This window comes from Solea senegalensis, linkage group LG11 (genome assembly GCF_019176455.1).
Source record: "Solea senegalensis isolate Sse05_10M linkage group LG11, IFAPA_SoseM_1, whole genome shotgun sequence".
In the NCBI taxonomy this organism is placed as follows: Eukaryota; Metazoa; Chordata; class Actinopteri; order Pleuronectiformes; family Soleidae; genus Solea; species Solea senegalensis.
The window spans coordinates 2,883,382-2,909,404 of NC_058031.1; the positions used below are offsets into that span (position 1 = coordinate 2,883,382).

At 39.5% G+C, this 26,023-nt stretch overlaps 4 protein-coding genes across 7 annotated transcripts; 2 read left to right on the plus strand and 2 right to left on the minus strand.

The window, feature by feature from the left end:
• Positions 1 to 393: 393 nt before the first annotated feature.
• On the plus strand, positions 394 to 4,865 carry mbd4 (methyl-CpG binding domain protein 4). The gene is made up of 8 exons (XM_044037394.1): positions 394 to 510; positions 664 to 897; positions 1,054 to 1,760; positions 2,992 to 3,057; positions 3,146 to 3,280; positions 3,359 to 3,508; positions 3,953 to 4,056; positions 4,653 to 4,865. Exons 2-8 carry the CDS (start codon positions 716 to 718, stop codon positions 4,725 to 4,727), a joined length of 1,419 nt encoding a protein of 472 aa, XP_043893329.1. The 5' UTR covers positions 394 to 510; positions 664 to 715; the 3' UTR covers positions 4,728 to 4,865.
• Positions 4,866 to 5,096: 231 nt separating this feature from the next.
• Positions 5,097 to 8,221, plus strand: LOC122777842. Of its 2 annotated transcripts, none has more exons than XM_044039331.1 (6): positions 5,097 to 5,390; positions 5,477 to 5,613; positions 5,698 to 5,825; positions 7,292 to 7,351; positions 7,440 to 7,629; positions 7,942 to 8,221. In XM_044039331.1, exons 1-6 carry the CDS (start codon positions 5,381 to 5,383, stop codon positions 8,050 to 8,052), a joined length of 636 nt encoding a protein of 211 aa, XP_043895266.1. In that variant the 5' UTR covers positions 5,097 to 5,380; the 3' UTR covers positions 8,053 to 8,221. The 2 variants fall into 2 exon arrangements, with proteins under 2 accessions (XP_043895266.1, XP_043895268.1); XM_044039333.1 differs by having other exon boundaries at positions 5,380 to 5,390; positions 5,480 to 5,613.
• A 1,012-nt stretch (positions 8,222 to 9,233) lies between these two features.
• Positions 9,234 to 15,832, minus strand: LOC122777841 (protein disulfide isomerase Creld1). The gene is made up of 11 exons (XM_044039330.1): positions 15,572 to 15,832; positions 14,325 to 14,445; positions 14,151 to 14,233; positions 13,813 to 13,923; positions 12,750 to 12,841; positions 12,062 to 12,241; positions 11,878 to 11,973; positions 11,712 to 11,795; positions 10,934 to 11,029; positions 10,633 to 10,773; positions 9,234 to 10,538 (listed from the first exon to the last, which is right to left on the minus strand). Exons 2-11 carry the CDS (start codon positions 14,439 to 14,441, stop codon positions 10,318 to 10,320), a joined length of 1,221 nt encoding a protein of 406 aa, XP_043895265.1. The 5' UTR covers positions 14,442 to 14,445; positions 15,572 to 15,832; the 3' UTR covers positions 9,234 to 10,317.
• An 892-nt stretch (positions 15,833 to 16,724) lies between these two features.
• Positions 16,725 to 25,956, minus strand: wu:fl23c11. Of its 3 annotated transcripts, none has more exons than XM_044037383.1 (16): positions 25,774 to 25,956; positions 24,672 to 24,699; positions 24,434 to 24,568; positions 23,374 to 23,493; positions 23,170 to 23,282; positions 22,791 to 22,914; positions 22,658 to 22,699; positions 21,765 to 21,898; positions 21,583 to 21,645; positions 21,440 to 21,497; positions 21,130 to 21,362; positions 19,527 to 19,574; positions 19,375 to 19,426; positions 19,154 to 19,249; positions 19,044 to 19,082; positions 16,725 to 18,521 (listed from the first exon to the last, which is right to left on the minus strand). In XM_044037383.1, the coding sequence occupies exons 1-16, from the start codon at positions 25,918 to 25,920 to the stop codon at positions 17,731 to 17,733; spliced, it is 2,223 nt and encodes a 740-aa protein (XP_043893318.1). In that variant the 5' UTR covers positions 25,921 to 25,956; the 3' UTR covers positions 16,725 to 17,730. The 3 variants fall into 3 exon arrangements, with proteins under 3 accessions (XP_043893318.1, XP_043893317.1, XP_043893316.1); XM_044037382.1 differs by having other exon boundaries at positions 22,791 to 22,911; positions 23,374 to 23,499; XM_044037381.1 differs by having other exon boundaries at positions 23,374 to 23,499.
• Between the last annotated feature and the right edge of the window lie 67 nt (positions 25,957 to 26,023).

Consider the following 26,023-nt stretch of genomic DNA (forward strand, 5'->3'; position numbering starts at 1 on the left):
TGATAATTAAATTTCTATCCGTACTCCCAATGGGTACATTGATGTATCCCATTAAAATATGCATACATACAGTTACATACATCTCAACTTATACAGTCCAGGCACAAACAGACATAAAAGAACATCAATCGGTAAATATTCCACAATTATCCTATGTAATAGAATGTAAATTGTGTTGTACATTCACATATTCCGGATCCAAACTGCACATGGAGTCCATAGACCCTGCTTGTGCTCAGCCATAGTATTATTCACACACTCACTCATCCTCCACATGAAATTATACGTAAATGTTGGAAAGCTGGGACATTCTCCCTGAAGACCATGCCAATGCGGAAAACTGACCGATCTGGCAACACCGCTCGGATGTGCTCGCTACTTCCTGCACGCTGAGGAGCTGTTGTGTGTTTTCACAGCAAACTCACTTCCACCCTCGCTGTTGTCTTCAGAGCTTCACAAAGAGGACAGAGAGGACAGAGAGGACACACTCGTCTCCACGCCTTTACGCACGTGAGTCATGTGGTGCAGTTTTTAAATCTGTTATACTGTATAACATTCTACTTTGACCTTTGATGTACAGTATGTGGTGATTTTACTGTATGTGATGTTGAGATTCGATATTTTGACGTCATTCGTGTTTATTTATTACTTTTACCACCTCAGAGTCTACTTCCATCACAGCCAGGATCAAAAAAACAACACTGCTTGTAAAGAAATGCATCCCATAGACAGTGACATCATCCAGCTGGAGACCAGTGGAGACAGAAACAACCAAAGTAAAGAAGACAAAGAGGATTTGTGCCAAATTTCCACCACGATGCCCACCGGCTGGATCAGAGAGGTTCGGCAGAGGCGAGGAGGCAAGACAGCAGGCAAACTGGACGTGTATATTACAAGGTGACTTTGTTTACTTACAATCCTTTTTTGTTTAAACAGAATTTTAAAGAGAAACAACAATAGATCAAATCAGTATTTGCTGTAATTATGCTGAGGGTCCCTGACTTCAGACTTTGCATATGGATCAGTATCTTATTGATATTTCTGTCGTTTCAGTCCTCAAGGGCAGAGGTTCCGGTCAAGGTCATCCCTGCACGCTTTCCTCCTCAAAAATGTAGAAGACAACTTGGACATAAGCCTCTTCAGTTTCACCGCATCCAAGGATGATGTCACCGCAGCGTCACAAATGCTTCCCACCCAAATCAGAAAGGGCAGAACAAAGAAAAAGCGTGCTAATAAACAAGAGGAGACGACAGAAAACCTGGATCCACCTCCAAATGAATCTACAAGAGCCGCTTGCTCCCGCAGAAGAACTCCAGAAGCAGATGTAAAGAGTGCAGATGATACTAATCACGTTAGTGATGTTTGTCCAGAGGAAACTGATGAGACTATGGAGTCCTGTGTACAAGATGCAGTCGTGCAGGATGACGTGACACTGCAGAGGAGTCATCAGAGAGCCGGGCTGAGAGGAAAACTTCTACAAACGACTCCATCTGTCAAACGAAAACCCACTTCCACTGATCACGAGGACAAACAGGGAGACGCACAGTCGTCTATTCCTACTCTGAACGTTCACCCCGCCACTGACAGTGACAGCGAGGGTGAACGAGGTGAAAAAATGAAAAATGTTCACAGCAAAGGTGGCAACGAGCCTAATTCTGAACAGGAGACCGACGCCGACAGTCGCATAAATGTGGAAGACAAGGTGTTGTTACCTGACGTCCCTGTGAACAGCTGCACGCCAGTGAGAGACTCTCAAAATAGTAAGTATGATCTACACTGTCTGACAGCAGCAAGTTCACTTCAGTTGTTTGCAGTTTTTTTCTTTTACTTTTACTTTGGTTTCATCATCTTATCCTGTGCAGAAACATGAATTTCTCATTTTAACACAAAGGCAATCATTCATTCAACAACCCTTTTATGTGTCCGCATAAAAAAATACTAATGCAATCAAATGCATTTTGGTGCTAATCTTTGACATATCCAAGACTCCAAGAATCACCCCCACCCCCGACTATTTATCATATGGAAAAGGTTTTGTGTGTGTGTGTTTTTCTTTTTTTTAAATAAATAACTATGTTTCAAATAATTAAACTGGTTAAAATCCTGGAAATGATTGGATATTTGATCATTTTGATCAGGGCTGAAGTTGATTAAGGAATTCCAGCAAAACAAAATCAAACGAATATTGATGTAAGTGGAAAGGGATCTTGGCTTGTAACCAGAAGGTTGCTGGTTCAAGTCCCCACCAGGTCAAAAGGGCTGGGGTACCCCTGAGCAAGGTACCCAACCCCCATTGCTCCCGGGCGCTACTCAGTGTATATATATTCTATGAGGAATTCATTGCAGATTTTGTGTATGTACATTTTTGGCCACAAAGGTGTCCAGAGGGAGAAAAATGAAAAAAACACTAATGCAATCAAATCAGTTTTGTTGCTAATCTTTGATATATCTAAGACTCTAACGACCACCAATACTATTTATAAGGAAATTGGCATTTTAAAGGGTTAAAATCCTGAAAAGGATTAAATGTTTGGTAGTTTTCAGCAACTTTGAAGTTGTTCAAGTGATTTATTTATGATGCATGATGATTTAATAGCAGTTATTCGTATGTGTACGTTTCTGCCACAAAGGTGTCCAGGGGGTAGTAAATTTGACGAGGGCACAAGGGTTAAATACATAAAACATCAAAAATAAAAACCTGGCTAAACATCTTTCTAAAGTTGGCGTTTGGGAGTCTTAATACATTATATGAGTTGCTGCCGCTCATATGGCTTCCATACTTTATGAATCCATAATGTGTACGAAGCAAGATCAAGTTTCTGCCGCGTCACTGTAATATATACGAGGGCGTCCATTAGTCAGACTTGGAACAAATTGATTTTAGCTTCCATTTCTCCTTTATTTCTCCTTACATTCATTTATAAGGTGTTGTTGGACAGGAATATTTCAGACATTCATCATTGCTGGTGTATTTTCGTCCTGTCTGCCTAGGGCCCAAGAGCTTGGATGACAAACGGAAAACAAGCCCTTATTTCAGTGGGAAACTCTCAAACGATGGTAAAGTTTTAATGCTTCATCTGATCAAATAAGTCAAGTGAAAGCTTAAGTGTGTTGATATTGATATGTGCTCACTGTCCGCACTCAGGACTTAGCCCTCCCAGGAGAAAGGTCTTCAAGAAGTGGACGCCCCCCCGTTCTCCGTTTAATCTAGTACAAGAAACACTCTTCCATGACCCGTGGAAGCTCCTGGTTGCCACAATTTTCCTAAACCGGACCACTGGTAAGATCATAACAAACACATTTCACAAAGCTCTGGATAGATTAATAAAAAGAACTAATATTTCACTCTGAAAACCAGGTAAAGTTGCCATTCCAGTGCTGTGGCAGTTTTTCGAGCAGTACTCGTCTGCAGAACTGACCCGCGAGGCCGACTGGAAGCCCATATCTGAACTTATGCAACCACTCGGCCTCTATGAGCTCAGAGCCAAAACACTCATCCGCTTCTCAGGTGATTATGAATGTCCACAAGAACAGAGACAAAAGAAAAAGAGATTTTAAGTCAAAAAAATCAACGTTTTTACCTCAGTGGGACACAGGAGCTGCTGATCTACTGCTGCTTTGTTTAGTAAGTTTGTGTCACTTTGGTGAATCCGAACAAAGGATTTCAAACACCGAAGTCACAACATCACACGTTAAAAACTTACTGATGCAAGCAGCGGTGGATCAACAGCTCCAGAGTGCTGTGATATGAAAGTGCTGATTTTCTCCATGGACTCTGGTGTGGCAGGAGATCAGTGGATGGAAGGAACATCAGCAACTGTAATGGTTGCTGTCTGACCAGTAATAATAGTAATATATGGAGGAATGCACATTGTACAGTATGTCTAAACACTTTACAACAGTAGTTACAGAATTTAAAAGTCCACAATCTTTTTCTTGTTCTTCTATGCAGATGAATATCTAACTAAACAGTGGCGTTACCCCATCGAGCTGCACGGGATTGGGAAATACGGCAATGACTCCTATAGGATCTTCTGTGTGGGAGAGTGGAGAGATGTGAGTACTAAAGTTATAATGATTCTACTTTAAGTGGATTGTTACTTTCAGTGTTGTTACTGTACTTAAGTACAAAATTCACATATCTGTACTTTACTTTGTTATTTATAGTTCTAGCAACTGTTACTTTTACATTTTCAACTACATTTACCTCGAACTCTCTTTGTTACTCGTTACTACCAAATAAAATCAGAAGAAGAAGAGTTGGTATTATGGTCTGTATTTATGAACTGCTTTACACCACAGTTTTCACCCATTCACACGCTGCAACATCTTGCTCAAGGACACATATAGACTAGCAGAGCCAGGAATTAAACCCACAACCTTCCAGTTGAAAGACAACTCGCCCTACCACTGAGCTACCATGGCTCGATCCTAACTCCTCACTTTTTTAATACTTTTACTTCTAAAACTTAAGTACATGTTATATCCTTTAAGACTTTTACTTAAGTAATGTTGACTTCAACAAGTCATTTTCTGGTAACATACTTGTACTTGTACTTTCATGTTCACTTTTTATATGTATGTGTGTGTGTGTGTGTGTGTGTGTGTGTGTGTGTGTGTGTGTGTGTGTGTGTGTGTGTTCTTATGTCAAGGTGACCCCCGAGGATCACATGTTAAACAAATATCACGCCTGGCTGTGGGAGAACCACGAAACTCTTGGAATCTGAAACACAAAGGAGGAGGATCTGAAGACTTGTGGACCCTGTAGTGACAGCATTTATCTTAAAAAGCATTATGATGAATTATGTTCACGTCGTTTTGATGAACATGTTTACATTCAGGTTCATGCTCAACAGCAGTTTTAATATTAAAAGAAATCAGTGGGGTTTTTTTGTTTTAAAAACGTTAAATGTGTGTATAATAACATAATGATAAATATAATTAAACATTTTAAAAGGTGGACTGTCTCCCAGGTGAATTATTAAGTCGGTCTTGCGGCTCACTTTCCTGTAAGATGATGTACAGACACACGTCCTTACTGTCCTTGTTTAGTCCATTGTTTAAGGCTTAATAATCTGCCTTGTTGTGTGCACTGGTGCATGTGATTACCCTCAGCAGCTCTCTTTTATTTGGGTTGGTAACCCGATTCCCAAGGCGACTGTTGCCACTGCAAAAGCATCAGCGAATGCACAGGCACGCCACGGTTTAATCTCTAACTAGTGCTGCCACTGAAATGAGTTCTTCTGTGTGTGTTATGATTTAATGGTAATGGAATGAAGAAGGAAAATCTAATTTGTTCAGGATCTGAAGAATTTGGGAAATCTTACTCCACACAAAGACTGCACTTCTCTGGTGGACGAACAGAAACTTGAACTACAAGATGAGACTGCGTAAGAAAACTGTTTTCTCCACGTGTGTCTTAATATTAGTGGTATATTAAATATAATTCTGTTTATTTCTGCCTTCATTACCACAGCAGCCATCTGTATACCTTGCACACCAGTGTATATTCCTCATAACACACCTCCTGTCCGGCAGAGTCGCTCCCTGGTGGTCACGCCCGTGACCTTTCCCATCATCTCAGACTCAGCCCGGCTGCAGACCAGCAATCAGGTGCACGTAGATTTCACTGTGACTGTCCTCGTGTCTCATGGGGAAGACGGATTTATATATATATTCTATAAATCTGCTCCCTAGAGTATTCCAAGACTGAACCCATTACATCCACCTCATGTCCATACGCGCACCGTCAGTCTGGAGACTCCAGCTGTTCACCACCATAACCACCAGAGGGCAGTGATCCTGCAGAGGAGAGAGCATTACAGGTACGACAGGAGATTTATACTGAGATTTACTGAAAGACAAAGCACAGAGAAGCACAAGGGTCAACTTCATGTCACCTTATTACACCAGTGCTGGCTTCCAGGTACATTTTAGTTATCGGTTTACCTCTTTTTCTTGTTTGATTTAAAAATTAGGGTTACGTCATATTTAGAGTTTTGGGATCAAACTGGATTTTATTTTGCCAATATCCAATCCATTGACTTTGATATTGAATATCAGGTCACATTGCGAGGCAGAGTTAGACAACAGAACAGTAAAACTAGAGCAATAAAACAATATGTTATACCGTAGAGCAATAGAATTAGCAAAACAATGTATAAAATCACTAACAGTGGAATTACAGTATGTGACCAGGTGGAAAACTATGGCAGTTAGATGATGTAGATGTTGATGTTTTGAGACAAGATCTCAAAATTTAACTGGGCTTTTGTACCACCATACTCCATCCACATCATTGAGGTTAACTCATTTAATTCAATTTAATTTAATTTAATTTAATTTAATTTAATTTAATTTAATTTAATTTAATTTAATTTTAAATAATTTAATTACATTTTACTTGTATAGCTCCAAATCACTGCATACATTATCTAAAGGTTATCTAAAGATACTGTATATAATGAGGCAGAAACATTTACAATATTATAGAGAGAAGAAAAGCCCAACAGTTCACACAATGAGCATCAGTGGAAAGAATCTGACTCCAGATGTGCGGCCATCTGCCTCAACCGGTTGGGGTGAAAGGAAAAATGGGGACAAAGGAGAGGGAAAGGGAAAAGAGGGAGGTGAGGTAGAGACAGAAGAGAGAGACCAGGAGCAGATATACAACATCCATATGTCATCTATTTAGGCAAAAAACTAAAACGCATCTTGTTTCATTTAAGGTTTACTGTTGTAATGTTTTTATATTGTAATTTTTATAATCTTTTAACTTGTATTTTAAATCTGTCCAGCACTTGAGCTGTCTAGTGTGTAAGATGTAGTAAAGTTTATAAGTAGTAAGTGAAAATACTACCCATAAGTGTGTAATCGCCTTAAAATGAAAATATTCTAAGGCTACAAAAAATGAAATAAGTCTTTTATATGTACATTAGGCAAGGGCCTTGCATTACAGAGGCAGCCATCTTGTGCCGCCATGTTTCCACAGCAGCCTGAATGACAAACCAGCCAGAGTGTGTTTCTCACTTTGAAGCAGAAACACGACGCAAACAAAGTGGAACTCGTACAAACGAACATAGAAGTACAAGGAAATGTGCACATTTGTCCACGTAGGATCTGTTTGTAACAACGTGGAAATGAGCAGATTCATTTACAGTATAAGCCAGCCCCTCGAGGTCACTTATTTTGACACACTGGACCTTTAAACCTGTCATATACATGTAAATGAACTTTGATGTGATTATGTGTGGAGCTCAAAGTCACTGATGCACTGTATCTGATGTGTCAGCTATCACCAAGTGTGGAGAAAACCCTTCTATGGAAGCAGCAGTGAGAGAGAAGAATACAGGTAAACAAAAGAAAACCTTCATACCTTCACTACTGAAAACACTTCCTGTCCCATGTCCGGTGACCAAAGTCTTTTCTCCTGCTGGTAGGAAGGAGGTACGAGAGCAGTTAAAGAGGCAGATGGAGGAGAAAAGTGTAGCACTGAAGCTGCAGCTTGCCACTAAATTCAAGGAAACCGCGTTTGCCCGAGAAGTGGATCGTCTCGCCGTGTCCAGTGACAGAGAGAAGAGGATGCAGCACAGCAAAGCAATGATGATATACAGAGATGAGAACAAGAGGGTACGCTCCTACGAGGGCTGCAACGATACATCGATGAAATGTGGATATTTTCTGGTATTTTTGCTCCATTTAACAAAGAAATAATTAAAACTGAATAATGTTGCTTTGTGGACAAAAACAAGACATTGGAGGACAACATTTTTTCCAGGTTTTCGTAAAACAAGGATCAACATTTTTCAACATTTTCTGGAGCAAACAAGTACTCGAGATACTTTAGTTGCAGGCCTAGCTCTTACACATGTATTATACTTCCACTGTTGATGCTGTCTGTGCTGCTTACAACTGTGTGTGTGTGTGTGTGTGTGTGTGCAGCTAATGGAGCAAAGGTGGAAGGACAGAGCACTAACACGTTCCCAGGAGGCCCTGGAGGAGAGAGAGCTGCTGCGCCTCAACCCCATTAACTGGAGTGGAACACTCAAATAGGCTGAACCTCGACATCCTCAGACAGAAGTGTTACGTGAACACGAAACACAAGAAGATGTACGAGGAACATGTAATTAGTGCTGTAAAAGCCATTAAAGAACTCCAGAGGGACATTTCACAGGTTTTTACACTCTGAATATATTAGAACACGAATGCATTTTCAATCTTACTGCATAGATGTGATCTTGTAATTGACGTACTAAAAGACTTACAGCAACACTATATAGAACTCCATTCACTCACATTCACTCCCAGGGCAAAGTACATGCGTTTTTAAATCAGCTTCAACTCTGCTCGGCATTAACGGGAACACAGAACCTGGGTTCTTCCGGCCGTTGTTTTTAGTTGTCGATGTTTTTAGTAAACCTTGCTTTTCACGACATTTTTCCATCCTACATCATATTAAAGGCGCCTTAAATACATTTAATTGCCATTCAGTTTGAACTGGGAATGGTGGAAGTGGAGGGAGGTGTTCAGATTTGGGACACAAGCTAATTTTAGTCTGTGTAAAAGGTACATTCTCTCTCCACTGATCAATAATAACATATAATATTATTTTAGCATACTGTAAATCAAGCGATGTGAGACAGAGAGCAACTCCTGCTCCTCCTCTGGACACAGGCTTTGCAAATTCTGTCTCATCACTGGGAGGTTTTAACCAATCACAGGGCAGTTCAGAGAGACAGAGAGAAAGAGAGAGAGAGAGATCGCTCCTATTGACTATAGAGCTCGCTCCTCAGTGTGTTTACTCTCCCATTATTGCAGGAAAGGTTTCTGCAAAAATAAACAGCACAGTGCCAACATAGTGCTTTCTCTATTTCTCTGAGTCAAACACCCATCACATGTTATTTTGAAGCTTGCATTAGTCAGGGAAGCCTTTATTCTATGAGGTTATTTTAAGCAAGACATTGTAACTTGATTTTGTCATCTTTTCTATTCCACGTGTTGTTCTTTTTTAGAAAAACCTGATATCTGATGATGATACAGTTTATAATTTCCCATCTCGTCATGCAGTAGTGCACTTCAACAACTACAAACAAGTGTGTGTGATGTGTAAAATCAGTTCCCGTCCAAGGGTCTCTGCATTTCTTTTAGTTTATGATGCAACACGATGATGTAATTGAAGGAGAAAATAATTTCTTCTTTACACTAAAAGGAAGCTTCACAGAGTTGAATAAAAATGAGGAGTGACATACTTTTATTATAAAGCAAACATAGATAATGACAGTGACACTTTAGACTACTTTTCACCCGGTGAAAAACAAAAGTAAATTAAATGGAGGGATGGATGGATAAAAAGTGATGCTTCAGGGCTTTTTAACATGATGCTACAGTACCTGCTTGCTTGAATAAATAATGAAATACATAAAAAAAAAAACACACAAAGTACATAGAAATGTTCATGAGCAAAAACCTAATAAAACGTTCTTCCAATAAATATTTCATTTAAAAAAATAAAGGCAACAGAAAATGGCTAACATCATCAAGAATAGAGCTGGTATTTTTCCCTTAAAAACACTCAGTAATTGGTCAACAGCAGTTGTGTTGGTGATCCAGCAGCAGCTAAAAGTTCCATGCCAAAATAAATGATTTCATTACACTTCCTGTTATATCATGCAGTGTTACTACAAAAAGAAACATTCAGGAATTAAAAACAGTCATCGTGTGAACATAAATAACCCGTGGTTTATGAAGAAAGGATCCCAGAGTTCCACTGAGTTTCTGTTTGGGCTGATTTAAGGAAATTCTTGAAATGTCCTCATCCACACCCGATGTTCACGAGAAAAAGTCAAACCAGTGTGTAGCATTCAAACTGCGGGGAAAGCTCTGCTCCACAGACGTGACATAGTGAATAAACCATGGACACGAGGACTGGAGGTTTTTTTTGATTGTGTGGAAGAAAACGACATCATTTCTCGAGCAACATCGAGGCCAGATGAGATATTCGGATGCATAATAAACTTGTAACAATCAGTAGTGGTCTTTACGTCACCCTTGATCCCAACAGAGTCGAGGTAGGGGATTTAGTTCTTTTATATCAGTGCAATGTGGCCTTCTTCAAGATTTATGGCTTTGTCGCCTTAAAAGTTCTCGCTTTTTTTCCTGCTTTATCCTACTCAATAACATAAACCCGAGCCCTTTCGAGTAACTCCCCAAAACAAAAGAAATCCCTGAAAGGCAAGCATTGTATTGAATATTTCCTGTCTCAGTCAAGGCTCGTCCGCTTTTACCTTTTGCTATTCCAGGGCTTTGGCCGCAGACAGTCTAGCGTCCCTTCAGGAATCCATCCAACATGTAGTCTCCCTTCTCCGTCAGCCAGTATCCGGCCATGGCAGCCACACCTCCGATGAAAATGGCCGTGAAAACCATGTCGCCCTTTGCGGCGAGTGTGGCCAGGGCGCAGATGATGATGCCAAAGAACATCTGCTGCAGCACGAGAACCTCGTCGTCCGTCATGTCGTCAAACAGACCCTTATCTGGGTCAACTGAGGGAGGCACGGGAAAAGAAAAGAAAGTTCTGAGAAGCTGTAAACGTCGCAGCATATCGTATGCTTGAATTAAACATGTCCGGATACAAACCAGGTGGCTTATTCTCAACACAAATGCTGTCTCTTCTGATGAAGCCGTTGGCACAGTCACAGTGGAAGGAGCCCTCCTCGTTGATGCAGGCCTCATTGAGTCCAGGACACGCTATCGCACGCTCATTACATTCATCTACATCTGGACAAGGAAGCAAAGGAAAAATCATTTAGGTATATAAACTAGCTGTAACCCAAGTTTTCCTGCTGCTGTGAACGCGTTTGACCCAGACAATCTTCCACTGTGTTCTTCATATGTGAATATATGTGAAATAAGAGAAAATGTCTTCATGTTTGCCTACCGAGACATTTGGCTCCTTTCAGTTTATATCCACGTGAACATTTCTTACAGCGGGCAGGTCCACTACCCATGCATCCCACACATGCTTGGTCACAGCCTGCACACAAACAAAATCTCTGCTGTTAACGCTGCACTTAAGTACATTTATAATAGTTATATCATGATAAACTAAACATCAAACTGTACTTCAGTCATCACATATAGAGAAGGAGAGATAGGAATAGGAATTTTCCTGTGACTGGTGCTGATTATCAGCCGTGTAGTGAGTGGAGCTCTCTACTCTATACTCTAAGAACTAAATATTAAATACATCAAACAGGTCATCAAAAAACTAAACCTAATCAAATGGAGTTGAGGATAAAAAAACAGTCTGATTGCACTTAAACAGCATTTATCAAGTTTCTGAGAGCAAAATGTGAAGCCAAAATGACTTGGACTAGAATAGAATAGAATAGAAATAGAATGATTTAAATGTGTGTCTCCACTGTTTTCAGAAACTGTTTGACAAACAGTCAAACACTCATTGCCAATTATTAAAAAATATGAAAATGTGACCAGATCATCCATCAAAAGGGTCTGACGTTTGTTTGAGCTACCTACTGCTAAGCAACAACACAAAGAATTAACAGGACGTTTTCATTTCCACACGTTTTAAATATTTTTGCAGTAAACAAAAAAGTGCAAGTTGTAGAAAATGTACACATCGTGAGGGAAGAACATACGACTGTCTTCACTAGATTCATGACTAAGCAGTAACTGGAGAAGAGAAGAGATCCTACCTCTGCATTCATAAGCTCCGTCTGTGTTGTGACAGTACGTGTTGGACGGACAGCGAGCCAGCTCTGTTCCACACTCATCAATATCTGCAAGAGACACACAAGTGCAGTCAGACAACGTATCTGTGACGGACTGGCACAGAATCACTGCCTCCGAGGACACACTCACCCACACATTTGTTGTCATGAAGGATCCAGCCCGCTTTGCAGTCCAGACATTTGTAGTCCTGTGGTCCTGAGCATCTCTTACACGAGTGGTAGCAAGCTACACATGACGAGAGACGTGAAGACGGTTAAGAGGGTGGATTTTAAAAAAAAAGAAAAAAAAAAAGAATCTGAATAAACTGTGGCACCTGCGCAGCCTCCTGTGCTTTCATTGGAGCCTTTCTCTCTGTAGTAGCCATCAGCGCAGCTCTGACACAGATGGCCCGAGTATCCAGGATCACAGACACACTCGCCATCACCCAGGCGAGTCCCCTCCCCCTCACAGCGACCCAGGCCTCCACACACACCACCAGGTCCTGACGGACACTCTGTTTTAGACAAACATGTCAAACATTAGAGCTTTAATACACTGACAAAATCAAATCAATGTAGTCAAAATCTAAACAATAAAGCCCAATAAAGCCTGGATAATTGGCCAGATTTCAGTCCAGATCTGGCCCTTCCGATAATTGTGGGTGCCTTCCGAATTTAAGATGAATTAAACAGATTATCTGGCCAAATTATCATGTAATATGTAGTATAACAGTCGTGACTTCATCCAGTTTTTTGCGTTTCTCAGCACAAAACATCGCACACACTCAACAGCTATTAACTGATGGTGCCCACAAGTTTCTGTGAATCCCTGGAATCTCCTCGCTGAAATCGCTTGATTAAATGCCAAGTGTGTGGTGCTGCGTCTTGACTGGATCGTCTAGTCTGTGGTCTCCCCACGTTTTTAAAATCAAATCAGATTTGAAAAGCCTCTACTGTGTGCCAGGCTTTAGACATAATAAGGATTTCTATACTGATAACATGTGGCTGTAGGAATTCCCAAACCTTTGCAGTCAGGTCCAAAGTGTCCAGGCGGACAGCAGAGTCTCTGCTCCTCTATACACAGCCACTCAAACAGGTCTGGTGCCTCCTGCTGCCTGCAGACACACGAGGAAACAACAGCGGCATGATAATACGTCTAAACAAAACATAATTACAAAGATGAAACCAACACAAATTAAAATGTGGGATTAAAACTTAATCTCACGCAGATAAATCAGGCTTAAGTGTGATCAACGCAAGGACATTTTTCAACTACGTGATATGAACACCAGATTGGTTCAGTTCCTCTGAGTCAAACCTTCAATTTGTTCAGCCATTAATTAAGATCTCGTACTGTGTCCATTAGGGGTGGAATTTCTCGGTACCTTCTCGGTGCGATTTAAAAGGCTACAATTTGATTATAAAATGATTATTGATGTATGCTGAAGCTTTACAATTACTTTTACAATTAAAATTAACCATTACTTTGACTAGCTCTCCTGCACTGAACGGTCAGATATTTAACAAATAATAACTTCAAATATTCAAACTGCATTTTTGCTCAAATTCTCATCCCTTCCAGAAACAGAACAATGTTTACAACTCTGCTTTATGCATCTATAGGAAAATATGGGGAACAACAAAATGATTGGCTAAGTCCTCAGCCCAAAATGATTGGTAAATGTAAACAATATTTATCACTCTACATTTATACGTCATGTGAGACAATTCCATGGCATCAGCACAAGAGAGAAGAGGCAAAAAGAGGGCTATGACTAACTATGACAAACTGCCTATTAATGATTTTTATACATCAATTCATAATTGATCAAGAGAATTATGATGCATCTAAGAATCTATTTTTTCAGCCCCCTAACAACACACTGACGGCTGCTGCAAATTAAAGCTTTGACCCCATGTTTTGCTTGATCCTGTTAATTACCTACTTTATAGCTTTCACGCTGACTGAAAGTGATGCTATCAGGAAAAACAACACATGCTTTAGACACACATGCACACACACACACACACACACACACACACACACACACACACACACACACACACACACACACACTACATTTACCTGTGGAACCACCATGTTTCCACTTGGTCTTCTATTTGCTCCAACAGCCAGTTACATTCAAAGTCTGTTTTCTCACAGGCAGCTTCTACGATCTCGAGCAGCCGAGTCTCACTTAAACAAGAAGACAACAATTAAGAAACGTAATGCAGTAGTTAAAAAATATTATACATGAGGACAAGAGAAGAACAATCTGATGCACTCACATTCTTCTGAGTGTTTTTTTTTATGTAACAGGACTACATTTTCTGAGACATTCCCATATTCCCATAGGATTATGTAAAATTAATAAACAAATGTTTATTTTCAAAAAATAAAATAATACGTGCTCTTACTCTTACCTGCGGGTATATTTAGCCAACTTCTCTTCTTCCCAGGCTGTGTTACCACCCCCAAAGTTTTTGTTAGCTGTTCTCTCCAAGCCCTAAAAAGAGGGTCATATTCAAGTCTTTAAACACCCAGAAAACTGGAACAGAAAGGACATGAATAGTAGTGCACTTAACGATCTGCAGTACCGTGATGAAACTTTCAGTAAGTTTACGACAGGTCTGGCATGATGCTGTCTGGACTCTCGCCACAGATAACTCTGAGAGGAGCAGCAGAGCAGGCAGGAACAGCCAGGCCCACCACATGATCCTGCAGAGGACACGTGCAAACAAAAACAGCAAGTCAGGCAAATAAACAGTATTACTTATCAGAGATCAATAATCAGGTAATCTATAGTATGTGGATGTAAAGTTATTTAAAGATCAGACATCAATTAAAACATTACTAAACACAAATATTACACTTTAAAATATGAATTTTATTTTATTCTCATAAAATAACAAAACACAAACAACACAGTTGCATTTATAAATACAATTTCTCAGTTATGGACAAAATGGTACTCACAATTTGCTAATTTGTTATATTATTAATTGGGTAAAGGGGACAAAAGTGTTTTTTTTTTTTTAAAGCATCCGTTAATTTCTATGTTGTGCCACATGTTCATGTACAAAGCCTTGTCATTTTTGCAGAATTTTAAGAAACCTCAAACCTGGAAAGCCTCTACGGTAAAAATGAGCACTCATAAAATGTATTTTATTTCTTAACCTCATTGTGTTCAGCTTTTATTTTAAAAATGTGTCAATGCTGGCTCTCTGTAGACCAATTTTGCATTACTATTTTATATTTTATTGTTACTTTTACCCATGTTTTATGTCTTAATTTATTTTAGTTGTTTTTAGATGCCTCATGTGAGCTATTATGCTTTTAATGTATTATTCTGTACAGCACCAATGTGGTTGTTTTGAAGTACTTTACAAATAAAGTTGAATTTGATTACTATTTTTATATAAACACACATCATTTTATAATGTGGATTAATTCAAACATATCGACTACACATGACAAGATAAAATCATCGCGTGGCTTAGTATCTGGTCCCCCAGATGTTCTTATATCACCAGTATTGTTAAGAAAAGCCTTTCAGACACACAGCTTGGCCTGGTTTAGATGCTCATATTACACCCCATGAATAGCTTAGCTTGCTAGCTCAGCATCAGCACCACACACACACGCAGCTAACTAACCCCGGTTAAAGTCGATAGTTAGCTGCTAGCCCAAGCTTTCACTGTATCATCACATGTTAGCAGGCTACAATAAAAAAGTCTTGACACAGCGACAGTTACCCGATTATATTGTACATTTATCCACACAGGAAGGAAACTGTATTTGTTTACGTTAAATAGCTTAGCAAGCCGAACAGCTGTAGTCTTACCTCTACCACGTCCGCTGCACCACTGACGATTGTCTGATTCCCTGCTGGTTCATACAATAAAAGAATCGTTTCATATTTTTGAACGGACGGTTTTAATGCGTCACGTTTGCCATTTCCCGCAGAAAGAAAGGCTGTTTGATGCCGTCACTTGTTTTGTCGTACAGTGCAGACTGAGGATGAAATGAAGCTTCCAGGAGGTTCTGTGCTTTTTCGCTGCGGTCACGCCGTCATTTGAATTTCCGTGGTCAACCTACATTAGCAGTGCGCGGCAATTCTGAGCTTTACGGTATACGCGTTGCGCCCTCGCGAGCGGATCTTCGTCCGGTTTTCAAAATAAGGTCCAGTGTGTAACATTTTGCCCATATCTATGATTATAGGTTTTAATTTAACGGTTAATTTAAAACACATGTTTGCTATACCTTAGTGTGGTTTAGTATAGCTTTACCGTGAAGTGTATTTATATATGTATAAGGTTGTTTAATTGAGTCAGTTCATAAGTGATGATAATAAATGTGAACTTCTGTACTTCTGAGCGTGCTACATCTTGTTGAAGAATATGACTTAAAAAAAACAAAACAAGTTCTAGCCCTCTTGTTCATGCACATGAAGAAGAAGAAGAAAACAGTCCACCGGGACTGTTGGTTTGCTGTTACCGTAAACATTGCAATAAATAAAGGGGCGGCTGATGCGACCGCAGTCTGTTTTCCATGCAGCTGCCACACAGATGACACCGCCCATTCTAACAGCCAATAATACTGAACCTCGTCCATCATTAACCATACACTGTTTATGCTCTATTAGCGCCGAAAACAGTAGAACGTAGAAAACACAGCAACAGAAATATAATCAAAATATTAAGAGTAAAACACCATATGTAGTAGCATGATAATAACTATTGACTTGCTAAAATATGTCAAAGCAGGTGTAGCACTTGCTATAACACGATTACTTATATTTATCAGCTGCTTAGTGCCACAAGTTACAGGACCTATTTTTCTAGATGTCAAAATGTGTCTAACACAAATCATATGCCAACTTTTGTATTTGCCGAATTGCTATGTATTGTTTCCAAGACGCATTTAAAACAGTATTAAACTGTTATAACCAGTCTGGACAAAAAAATCACTACACTCTGAGAGAGGAAATGTCTGAATTGAGTTAAAAGATTTTTATTTGAGTCTCTCAAATAAAAAGTCAATACATGGACACCCAGATTGTCATTACGAGTAAATAAATGCACATAAGACAAAAAGAAAATCAGCTTATGCTTGTCTCTCCCTTTAAGAACTGATGCTCTGTCTGATATCATTGTTTTCAAGACACATGACAGGCTGAATGTATCGTGATAAGCCAAAAATACACTGGGTGCAAATACAAATGAGGTGATTTTCAGAAAATTTGTAGGTTTTAGAAAGATTTCTGTAGCTGAACATGCGATGTAAGCTCTTTTTGAAATAAACTCACCACACACCACCTTTCTGTGGTTTCCCTTAGTTTCATGTGTCAAAGTTACGCACTTAAAGCCAAACAAAATAAACACGTTTTTAATGGCTACAAGGCCCTAGATGTCTAAAGAGGTTGAAAAATAATAATCTCTCAACAAGTATCTCTCATATTGTTTTCACACCAGTAAGCACTGGTATGGTTCCCGTTCAGGCTCTAGTTCCATTTGGACCCTCGGTCCGAACCAGCCCACACTTGTCAAGCAGAACCAATGTTCCACTACCTGACGCATCAACAGTGTTCAATTCAGAAGATGGGAGGATGTAAACACAACTGTGGAAACATGGTAGATCACATTGTGCTAATTCAGGGGACTCCCAAATCACTACCAAACCTTTTGCTTCTTCTGGAGGCCCCTGCATGTTCTTTGTTTCCATCAACATCTTCACGTTGTCTTTCCTTCTTCTCATCTACAGGTTACATTAACATGCCCACTGAGGATGTATTTTTGGGTTCCTGGTGGTAACCAACTCCAATCCTTGGTTGGTTCCAATTCTATTTCAATTCAGTTCAAAGTTTGGTTCCTGAAACTGTAACCCTGCTGGAGTCGTGCCAGTGTGAAGAAGTCAGAGGATTACTCCAGATTCCTTCATGTCATTACTGTCTTCTCATCTGAAAACTGAGGTTTGGTCATCATGGGTCATCCTCTCCTGTCATCAGACCCATTCCATTTCACTGACCTTGGATCTTGAGTCCGGGCTGGAAGGAGGCGTAATCAGACACTGCTGTAACGGCACGGCTTCCTCTTGTACCCCAACGCAACGCGGAGACACGGCTGCCAGGTGTAATATCGTTGTCCCTGCTGTAAACCCCGACAGCCCTCTTGCGAGAGTTCGAGATGCCACCCTGAGGCCCCCTGCCCTCTTACGTCTGGCTGACGCGGTCGTCATTCGACGAGCTCCGGCCAGTTCAGTCAGGAAACCCAGACTCTGGGAGGGGAGGCTGTAGACGTGAAGGCCGCGAAAAAGTTCTGGCAGTGGCCTGAAACAACCTTGAGGTTCTGGTGGAAGTGACTCAAACTGTATCAACATGAACCGCTCACCAGCGCGGCCCTGTAGATAGTCTGCGAGAATGCAGCTCAGTGACGCACTGAAGGCGTCGACACAGGGAGAAGGAGTAGGTTTGCTTGTCTCCCCCTCCCTGTGTCGATTCCCATCTCTGGGAGTGCTTCTCTCCCAGCTCTGAGTTCCCCATTCTTCAGCTCTTCTCCATGAGGCCTGCGTCAGCACGAGCACCACTTTACCGCCCTGCCGCTTCAGTCGGTCCAGTCTCGAATGAAGCCAAGGCACGGGCCCCAGTACGTTGAGCTCTGACTGGCTCCACAGATCCAGAGACACACTGAAACCCAGAGTCTGGAGGGAGGAGCCGAGGTGACACATCAACTCCGGCAGATCCTGGCTGTCATCGGACGAGTACAGCAACACCACATGGCCACCACCCACTGCACCTGCAACAGAAGACGACAAAACTCATTGTAGCGTGATGTGCCGTTGCCTTGCCCCTGTGTCAGGGACCAGCTTGAGACAATGGACCCTCGTTCTTACTGAAAACAAGGAACAACTATTTACTTTTAGCCACTTAGCAAAAGACTTAATAAATAAAAACAACACCTGACGTTTGTGTTGCTTTGTAAACCACTCACTCTTCACACCAAAGTCCATAGAGATAATCAGAAATGTTACATAATGCCAGATAGGAGTTGTTGATCCACTGTTGCCTCCATCAGTTATTTTTGAAAATCTTTGTTCTGATACCCCTCCATCAAACTTAACCAAAAAGGCAGGACTGACATTTTGTATGGACTTTGGTCCTGGAGAGTCGGCAGTTCACAAACATGAGTTTCCAGGCGAAAAAGACCGTCAAAGGTTACTTGAAGCTGCAGAAATGTTCTTAGGACATTATAGACATAAGCTTGAACTGTCCCTTTAAGAGGACGAGAAAAAGAAACTGATGTCACATCTGCACAGACCTTTAACGTCGTCTTCTTTCAACCACCTCCAAACGTAGCCTGAGGGAAAAACAGAACACACACACTTTAGCTGCTATTAATATTTAATGACCCACAAATAGATAACTGACCTTTCAGGACCCCTTGTATAAAATAGGCTCCTAGTATGGTCAGGCACATCAGCAGCAACCCGACGAGGAGCGGCAGACTCCATCTCCACCGGGATGCTGGGGAAAATAAATAAAAATGTCATCATTGGCCAGTTTACTGTGTCTGGTTAATAATTTGTCTTTATTTGACCTGATAACAGTTACACATTAATATGCATCTGAATAATTATTAACACCCTCACTGGCAAACGGGCACTGAGGCTCTAAGAACGACTCCATCCCATGTATCTTTATCTGCAAATGAGCCAAATAATTCACGTAACATATCTGCAAACTCTTACTCTATGTATATTTACACATTATACATTAAATTAGACACAAAGCCAAGTATCACCTGAACACAGAGCAGAGGGTGTGATGACAAATTGAACTCCCCTGTTTTCTGAAAAGTGAATGAAAAATGTTATTAGAAAATAAGAAATGTACAGTTATCGTGAGGCAGAAATTTGTTTAGAAACTGATGTATTCAATGTGATAGTTCATACCGATATACATTTTCTTTTCAGTTTGCAAACAATTTTTATATTTTTCCACTGAATGTGAGCCATCACTGTTCATTTATTCAGTAAACGTCACGTAAAGAAGAAGTTGTGATGTGTAAATACACCGTTCTTAAATTCCAAAAGGAGTGTAAAAGACAAAATAAAGTTAGTTTTAAGGAAAATATCTAATTGAATCTTTATTGTACTTATTTTATTGTTTATTTAACATGGACAATACATCTGACATTGCCACAAAATGGAACATGTAATGTCTATATAGCTTCAGCTCATTCGTCGTCTTTGTCCCTGGTCAGGAAATGATGAGTGAAGGTGTTTTCATGTGTGATGATGTGTGGTGTGGACATTAGTGTTTACTTTGACTTTCACACTAAACATCTTCAGTTCTGTACAGCATTTCATTTCCTTTCATGACGTCTGATATCATATGATTTCTTTTTCTTTTCTTTTTACTCAAGCTTCACTTCAGTACTTAGGTTTGTACGAGTTCTAAGACCTGATGGAGCACGACCAGAGGAGACGCCGTCGACGAAAAACATCATGTGTACAGGCCATTAGTCGTGGCTCTTATGCACAACAGAGATCAAGAGAAGTGGGAAGAGCTTGTAACCAGCATTTCTCTGGATACATGTTTCTCAAACTGTGGTACGTGTACCACCAGTGGTGCATGAGCTTCCTCTGGAGGAAAATCAGGAAAAACTGGGGATTGGGGAGGAGCTGGGCACACACATTTTTTTATTAATATTATTATTACTATTATTATTGTTATTATTATTATTATTATTATTAATATTATTATTATTATCATCATCATCATCATCATCATCATTATTATTATTATTATTATTATTATTATTATTATTATTATTATTATTAATAATAATAATAATAATAATAATAATAATAATAATAATAATGAAGGAATAATAATAATGATATTATTATTAATAATACCATTAATATTAATAATATAATTATTATTATTATTATTATTATTAATAATAATAATAATAATAATAATAATAATAATAATGATGGAATAATAATAATAATGATATTATTATTATTATTATTATTAATAATAATATCATTAATATTAATAATATAATTATTAATAATAACAATAATAATAATGTTAATAATAATAATAATTAGAATCACCTTATCTCTCGCTCCATCTTAATCTAATGTCACTATACCAGTGTGTGAAGTGTATGTGAGGAAGAGGAGGATGACGAGAGAGCAAATTATCTGATTGGGACTAAATCAGCCTCCTGTGAAAAGTCTATTTACACCACTGTTACTTTATGACTCAGGTGGTAATTGATATAAAAAGTCTGAGAATCACTGGCTTAGATTATATGTCTTGGCCGTGTGGAGAGAACTAGCTCAGTATAACAGAGACAGGCGTGTGCAGTTGATGTTTTTCTTTTTTACCCAGTGTCCGTTGCGCGTTGCACTCCATCCTGCATGTTCATGTTGATGGAGCCTCTGTCTGGAGCCTGTCACCTCGTCACATTGGCCTCTGGCCACATGTTTCCTGCACAGCCACACGTCTGCCTCCAGTCTGCAGGGGGCAGTCACATTCCAGCTCAGGCCAGTGCCTCCCTCCCTCGTCTGAAACTCCTCCACAGACACGGACACGTTGTGCTGCATTCTTTCAAGTGCATCTGCCAAAATAAATAAAGAGAATTGAAGTTGTATGAAATGATTTGTGTTTTTTTTTTAAAACGTGATCCTCTTTTACCTCGTTGGTTCATGAAAGGGCATAATTGTCTTCGAAGCTCCTTTCCCCTCCACCAAACCTGAAAACAAACATTTATTTATTTATGTATTTAGTTAATCTGTATAGCTGCCATTTATAATCTGTTAGATTAACACATGAACTACCTGGAAACACAGACATGGAGCGATGACGTTTGAAGATATAACCATTTCTCTCTTGCCCTTTGGCTGCAAAGGTTAAAAAATGAGGTCACACAGATACATACAGACATTATGAATATTTATATGGCATTGATTCATATTCTGAATATAATACGGGGTCTGGATAACGTAGCTAACAGACTGACCCATGACAGAATCTCTCCAGGCCTTTCGTTCCAAATCATCCGATACATGAGGTCGTCTCGCCTGGCGTCGGCGTCCTCCAGCAGCAGGAGGACCGCGTTTCTCTCGGAATCGAACTCAGCCCGGAGTCTGGGAGCTGATGAGACGCGAGGAGACACGGCGTGAATTATAAGTGAGCTGTGAAGGTGTCAGTTACCAATAAATGTAAAAATCTGTCAGATCAGACGAGAAAGAACACCAAACTACACGCGCATGTCAAGAAATCTCTGTTATTTAAGAAAATGTAAGAGAATGTTGAAGCATTTGTCTTCTAATTTTGATTATTATGATTATTATAGTCTGGCTTGCCCTGGCTTGCCCTGGCTTGCCTTACCATTGACTGTATATATATGTATATATATATATGTATGTATATGTATATATATGCATAAACAACTCAAAATATTCTGATATTTATATTTTAAAACGTCGCAAATAATATTCAAAGCAGCAAACAACTCACTTCCAAATAAAATAAACTTCATCCTTGTACAAAATACAAGGATAAAGAACTGTAGTTTAATCCAGGACAATAATGGAAATGTTAGTGTTTAGAGGCAGAAATATTCTTGTGTTGTACTAAGAACATTAAGAACACTGTGTAAAGTATTGTGTAAATATTTGGTAATGGGATAAAGAAGAGTTGTATGTAATAGGAATGGGTTAGGAACATATAATAAACATAAATTCTCTCTGAGCTGTGATAATCAAAATGATAAAAAGTGAATGCTTTAGACATTTTACTTTGGGTTAAATGAGTCCGGGACATAAAACATTTCTACTTTTCTTACAAAACAGATGGAAAATGTACATAAAAACATGTATACATTTATTTTACAGGGTAAAGTTCTCTAACCATCACACTCCTTCACCGTCGTCTCTAGGTTCATGGAGCAAACTGAAAGGTAGAAAGGGAAGAATTCAGTTCAGTGCCATTACTCTACAAATTCACTGCATCTTTTGTTTCCATCCCAGTGATGAAGCCTCACCTTCTTCCAAAGATGGGATTGTGATATTTTTGACGATGTCGTGAGTTCCCGTTGAACGCGCATACACGTGGACCACGACGGGACTGTCGAACGCCACAGTCTCTGTCAGCAGCAGCTGCATCTGCTGGATACAATACAAGACAAAGATGTTCTGGAGACTAAAAGTGAGACGTTAGAAGAGTTCAAAGTTTTATTCAAAGCAGATTAAGCTCTTGAATGTGGGGGATTAGATTCTGCCATTCACTAACACCTTCATATATCCATATGGAACACTTTTTCTCGTGCTGCCAAGCAAACGCTCAAAATCAGCGATAGTTGTCAGAATATAGAGGTATTTAACATCAATTTTAACGGAACACTGACAGCAGGATTACTGCACCTTCTCTGCGGGAGTTTGGGAAGACTGGATTACACCAGATTGGCTCAGTTTGAACTGCAGCGTCTTCCAAACCTCCTGACGACCCGGAGAGCTGAGACACACTTGAACCAAAGCTGCAGGAGATAAGAGAGGAGTTAAAAATCCAAAACTAACTCAAAGATAAGAAGAGAGCGAGTGTGTTTAGAGTTTTCTATCGTTTTCGACCTGGTGGTTCAGGGAGCACATGCTGACCACTTCCCTCTGACGGTGGGTTCAGGCTGAGGAACTCGTCCTCATCGGCGTGGTCACCAGACTCTTCAGAAACCTGCTTCACACGATCGTCCTCTGCAGCTTCACATGTGACAAAACCACGGCCGGTCAAAGTAATGAAACCTGGTTTCAGTATCACGACATCGCGTCATGACAGGCTATCACAGTTATATATTATTCATCATGATCTTTTTCACAGCATTTTAAAGACTTTACGATGTTATTCTCGTAAATGTACGAATTTGAATTTGTTGTCTCAAAGATTGTGAAGAAGTCGTACATTTACGAGAATAAAGTTGTAAATTTAGAAGTCGTAAATTTATGAGAAGTCGTTGTAAATTTACGACTATTCTTGTAAATTTACGACTTTATTCTAGATTAACGTAGATTAAAGAATATTACGACTTTATTCTCATAAATTTACGACTTTAATCTCGTAAATTTACGGTTTTGATCTCGTAAATGAAGACGATTCTCACAACTTTAATCTCGTAAATTAAAGCTTTATTCTCACGACTTTAATCTCGTAAATTTACAAATTTAATCTCATAAATTAAGACTATTCTCACAACTTTAATTTTGTAAATTAAGACTATTCTCACAACTATAATTGTGTAAATTAAGACTTTATTCTCACGACTTTAATCTCGTAAATTTACAAATTTAATCTCATAAATTAAGACTATTCTCACAACTTTAATCTCGTAAATTTACAAATGTAATCTCATAAATTAAGACTATATTTAATTATCCAGGTTTATTTTTAGCAGTAGAATCCATATCTTGGTGTTTTCAGCCACAGTTTGAAGCTGTCTTGCTTCTTATTGACGTAAAAAGTGTCGCTATGTGAAGCGCGGCAACGTTGCGACAGACAAAAACTTAAAAAAAACAGTTTTACTTCAAGGGAAAACAGAGAAAGGTACATGGAGCTGATAGGCTTCACTAGCATTGTGTGGACTCGTGTGTTTCAATGGTTTGAACGTACACTTAAAGCTGCAGTGTGTAAGTTTTCTACCTCTGACTGTGATGATGACTCGCAGGCAGAGTTCACAGTCTTGTGTGGCTGAACAGCACAGCATCACTCTGAGCTGCACGTGTGTCACATCCACTGCATCGTTAGGTTCAGGCAGGACGGCAGAGAACGCAGAGACTGTGGGGACAGTGAGAGAGAGATGTTGTCATTACCAGGACATGACATCATGATGATGATGATGATGATGATGATGCTGATGCGTTCACATTGCTGTTATTACCCGAGTTCACGTGGCAGTCAGTCAAACCCTGAAGAAAAACAAAGATGTTAGCGCTAAGTGAGCAAACCTTGTCAACAACACATCCGCTCACCCGTACTACGACACACCTCACGAGTCACTCACACAAAGTAGATGTAAGTCAACCATGAATAAAAGTTGAATTCCTTGTAGAATTTAACTCGGCAAAACTAAATTCAGTCAACAACACTCGTTCCCCTTTGGTAACTGAGCAGGGGGAGTAAAGTGTCCTGCTGGGCCGCAATAGTGAATAAGTAATGGGCATTAAACTCTGATCTGTCTCAGCACAAAAACCTGAAGCTTGCACAATCAACTTTGTTAACCTGCGTGAATAAACTGGCTCCGTTTCTTTAACTAGAAACAAAACAAAAAAAGAACATAAGCGAAGGAGAAAAAGTAGAATAACTGAATTATAAACAACCTATCATGGAATTTTCTTGCATTTTTAATAGCAAGTTATCCAAATAATAAACAAGCGAATGAACTACATGTTGTCCGGTTTATGAGGTGCAGGGGAAACTAGGGTCGGTTGAAATGACCAAAAAGATTAGTTATTAGATAAATTAAGAGTTATTTTTGCTTCTGAAAGGTGAAGATATAAGTTCAATGTGGATGTAAACTTGTTTAGGAGCAGAAAACAACAAACAGGAGGAGACAACCACTCTCTATCAGCACCCACAGTATCACAAAAACGACAAAATATGAATAAATAAATACTGTATTATGCTGGTATTTTATATTAAAGATTGTTTAGATGTATTATTCTATTTCTATTAGATAAAAGTTCTAGTTTTTGTTTCCGTTCCTTTTTTATCGCTTGTAAAAAAAAAAAGTTCATCTTATCCACATCTTATCTTAAATATGTTATATCTCACATTGTGTTTACACAATGCATAAATAGATCAATCAAGATATTAATCAGTTATGACATAACTGCCTCAAAAGAAAACTACACCATAAAAGAAGTTAGATTTCTCCTTAGACTGAGGATTATTGTGTTTTAGTTCAGCCTAAAAACTCAGACTCAGCATATTATTATTATTATTATTGTTATTATTATTATTATTATAATAATAATAATTACCTCAGTGCACTTGAGTTCAGGTGCCTCCTCGTCACTCATCACCTCCAGCACGTCTGCAGACACACAGAACCAGAAGCGCAGCGGCAGCAAGAAGAAGAAGAAGAAGAGGAGAACGTGCGGCTGCTGGAGGAACGTGCAGAGAGCCATGACTTCAAACGTGCTCCTGCACTTGGCACCAGGACGTTCCCCAACAGATCAGCTCTGCTCATCCAAGACACTGAAGAGTGAAGGGCAGCTGCCTCAGGATCTA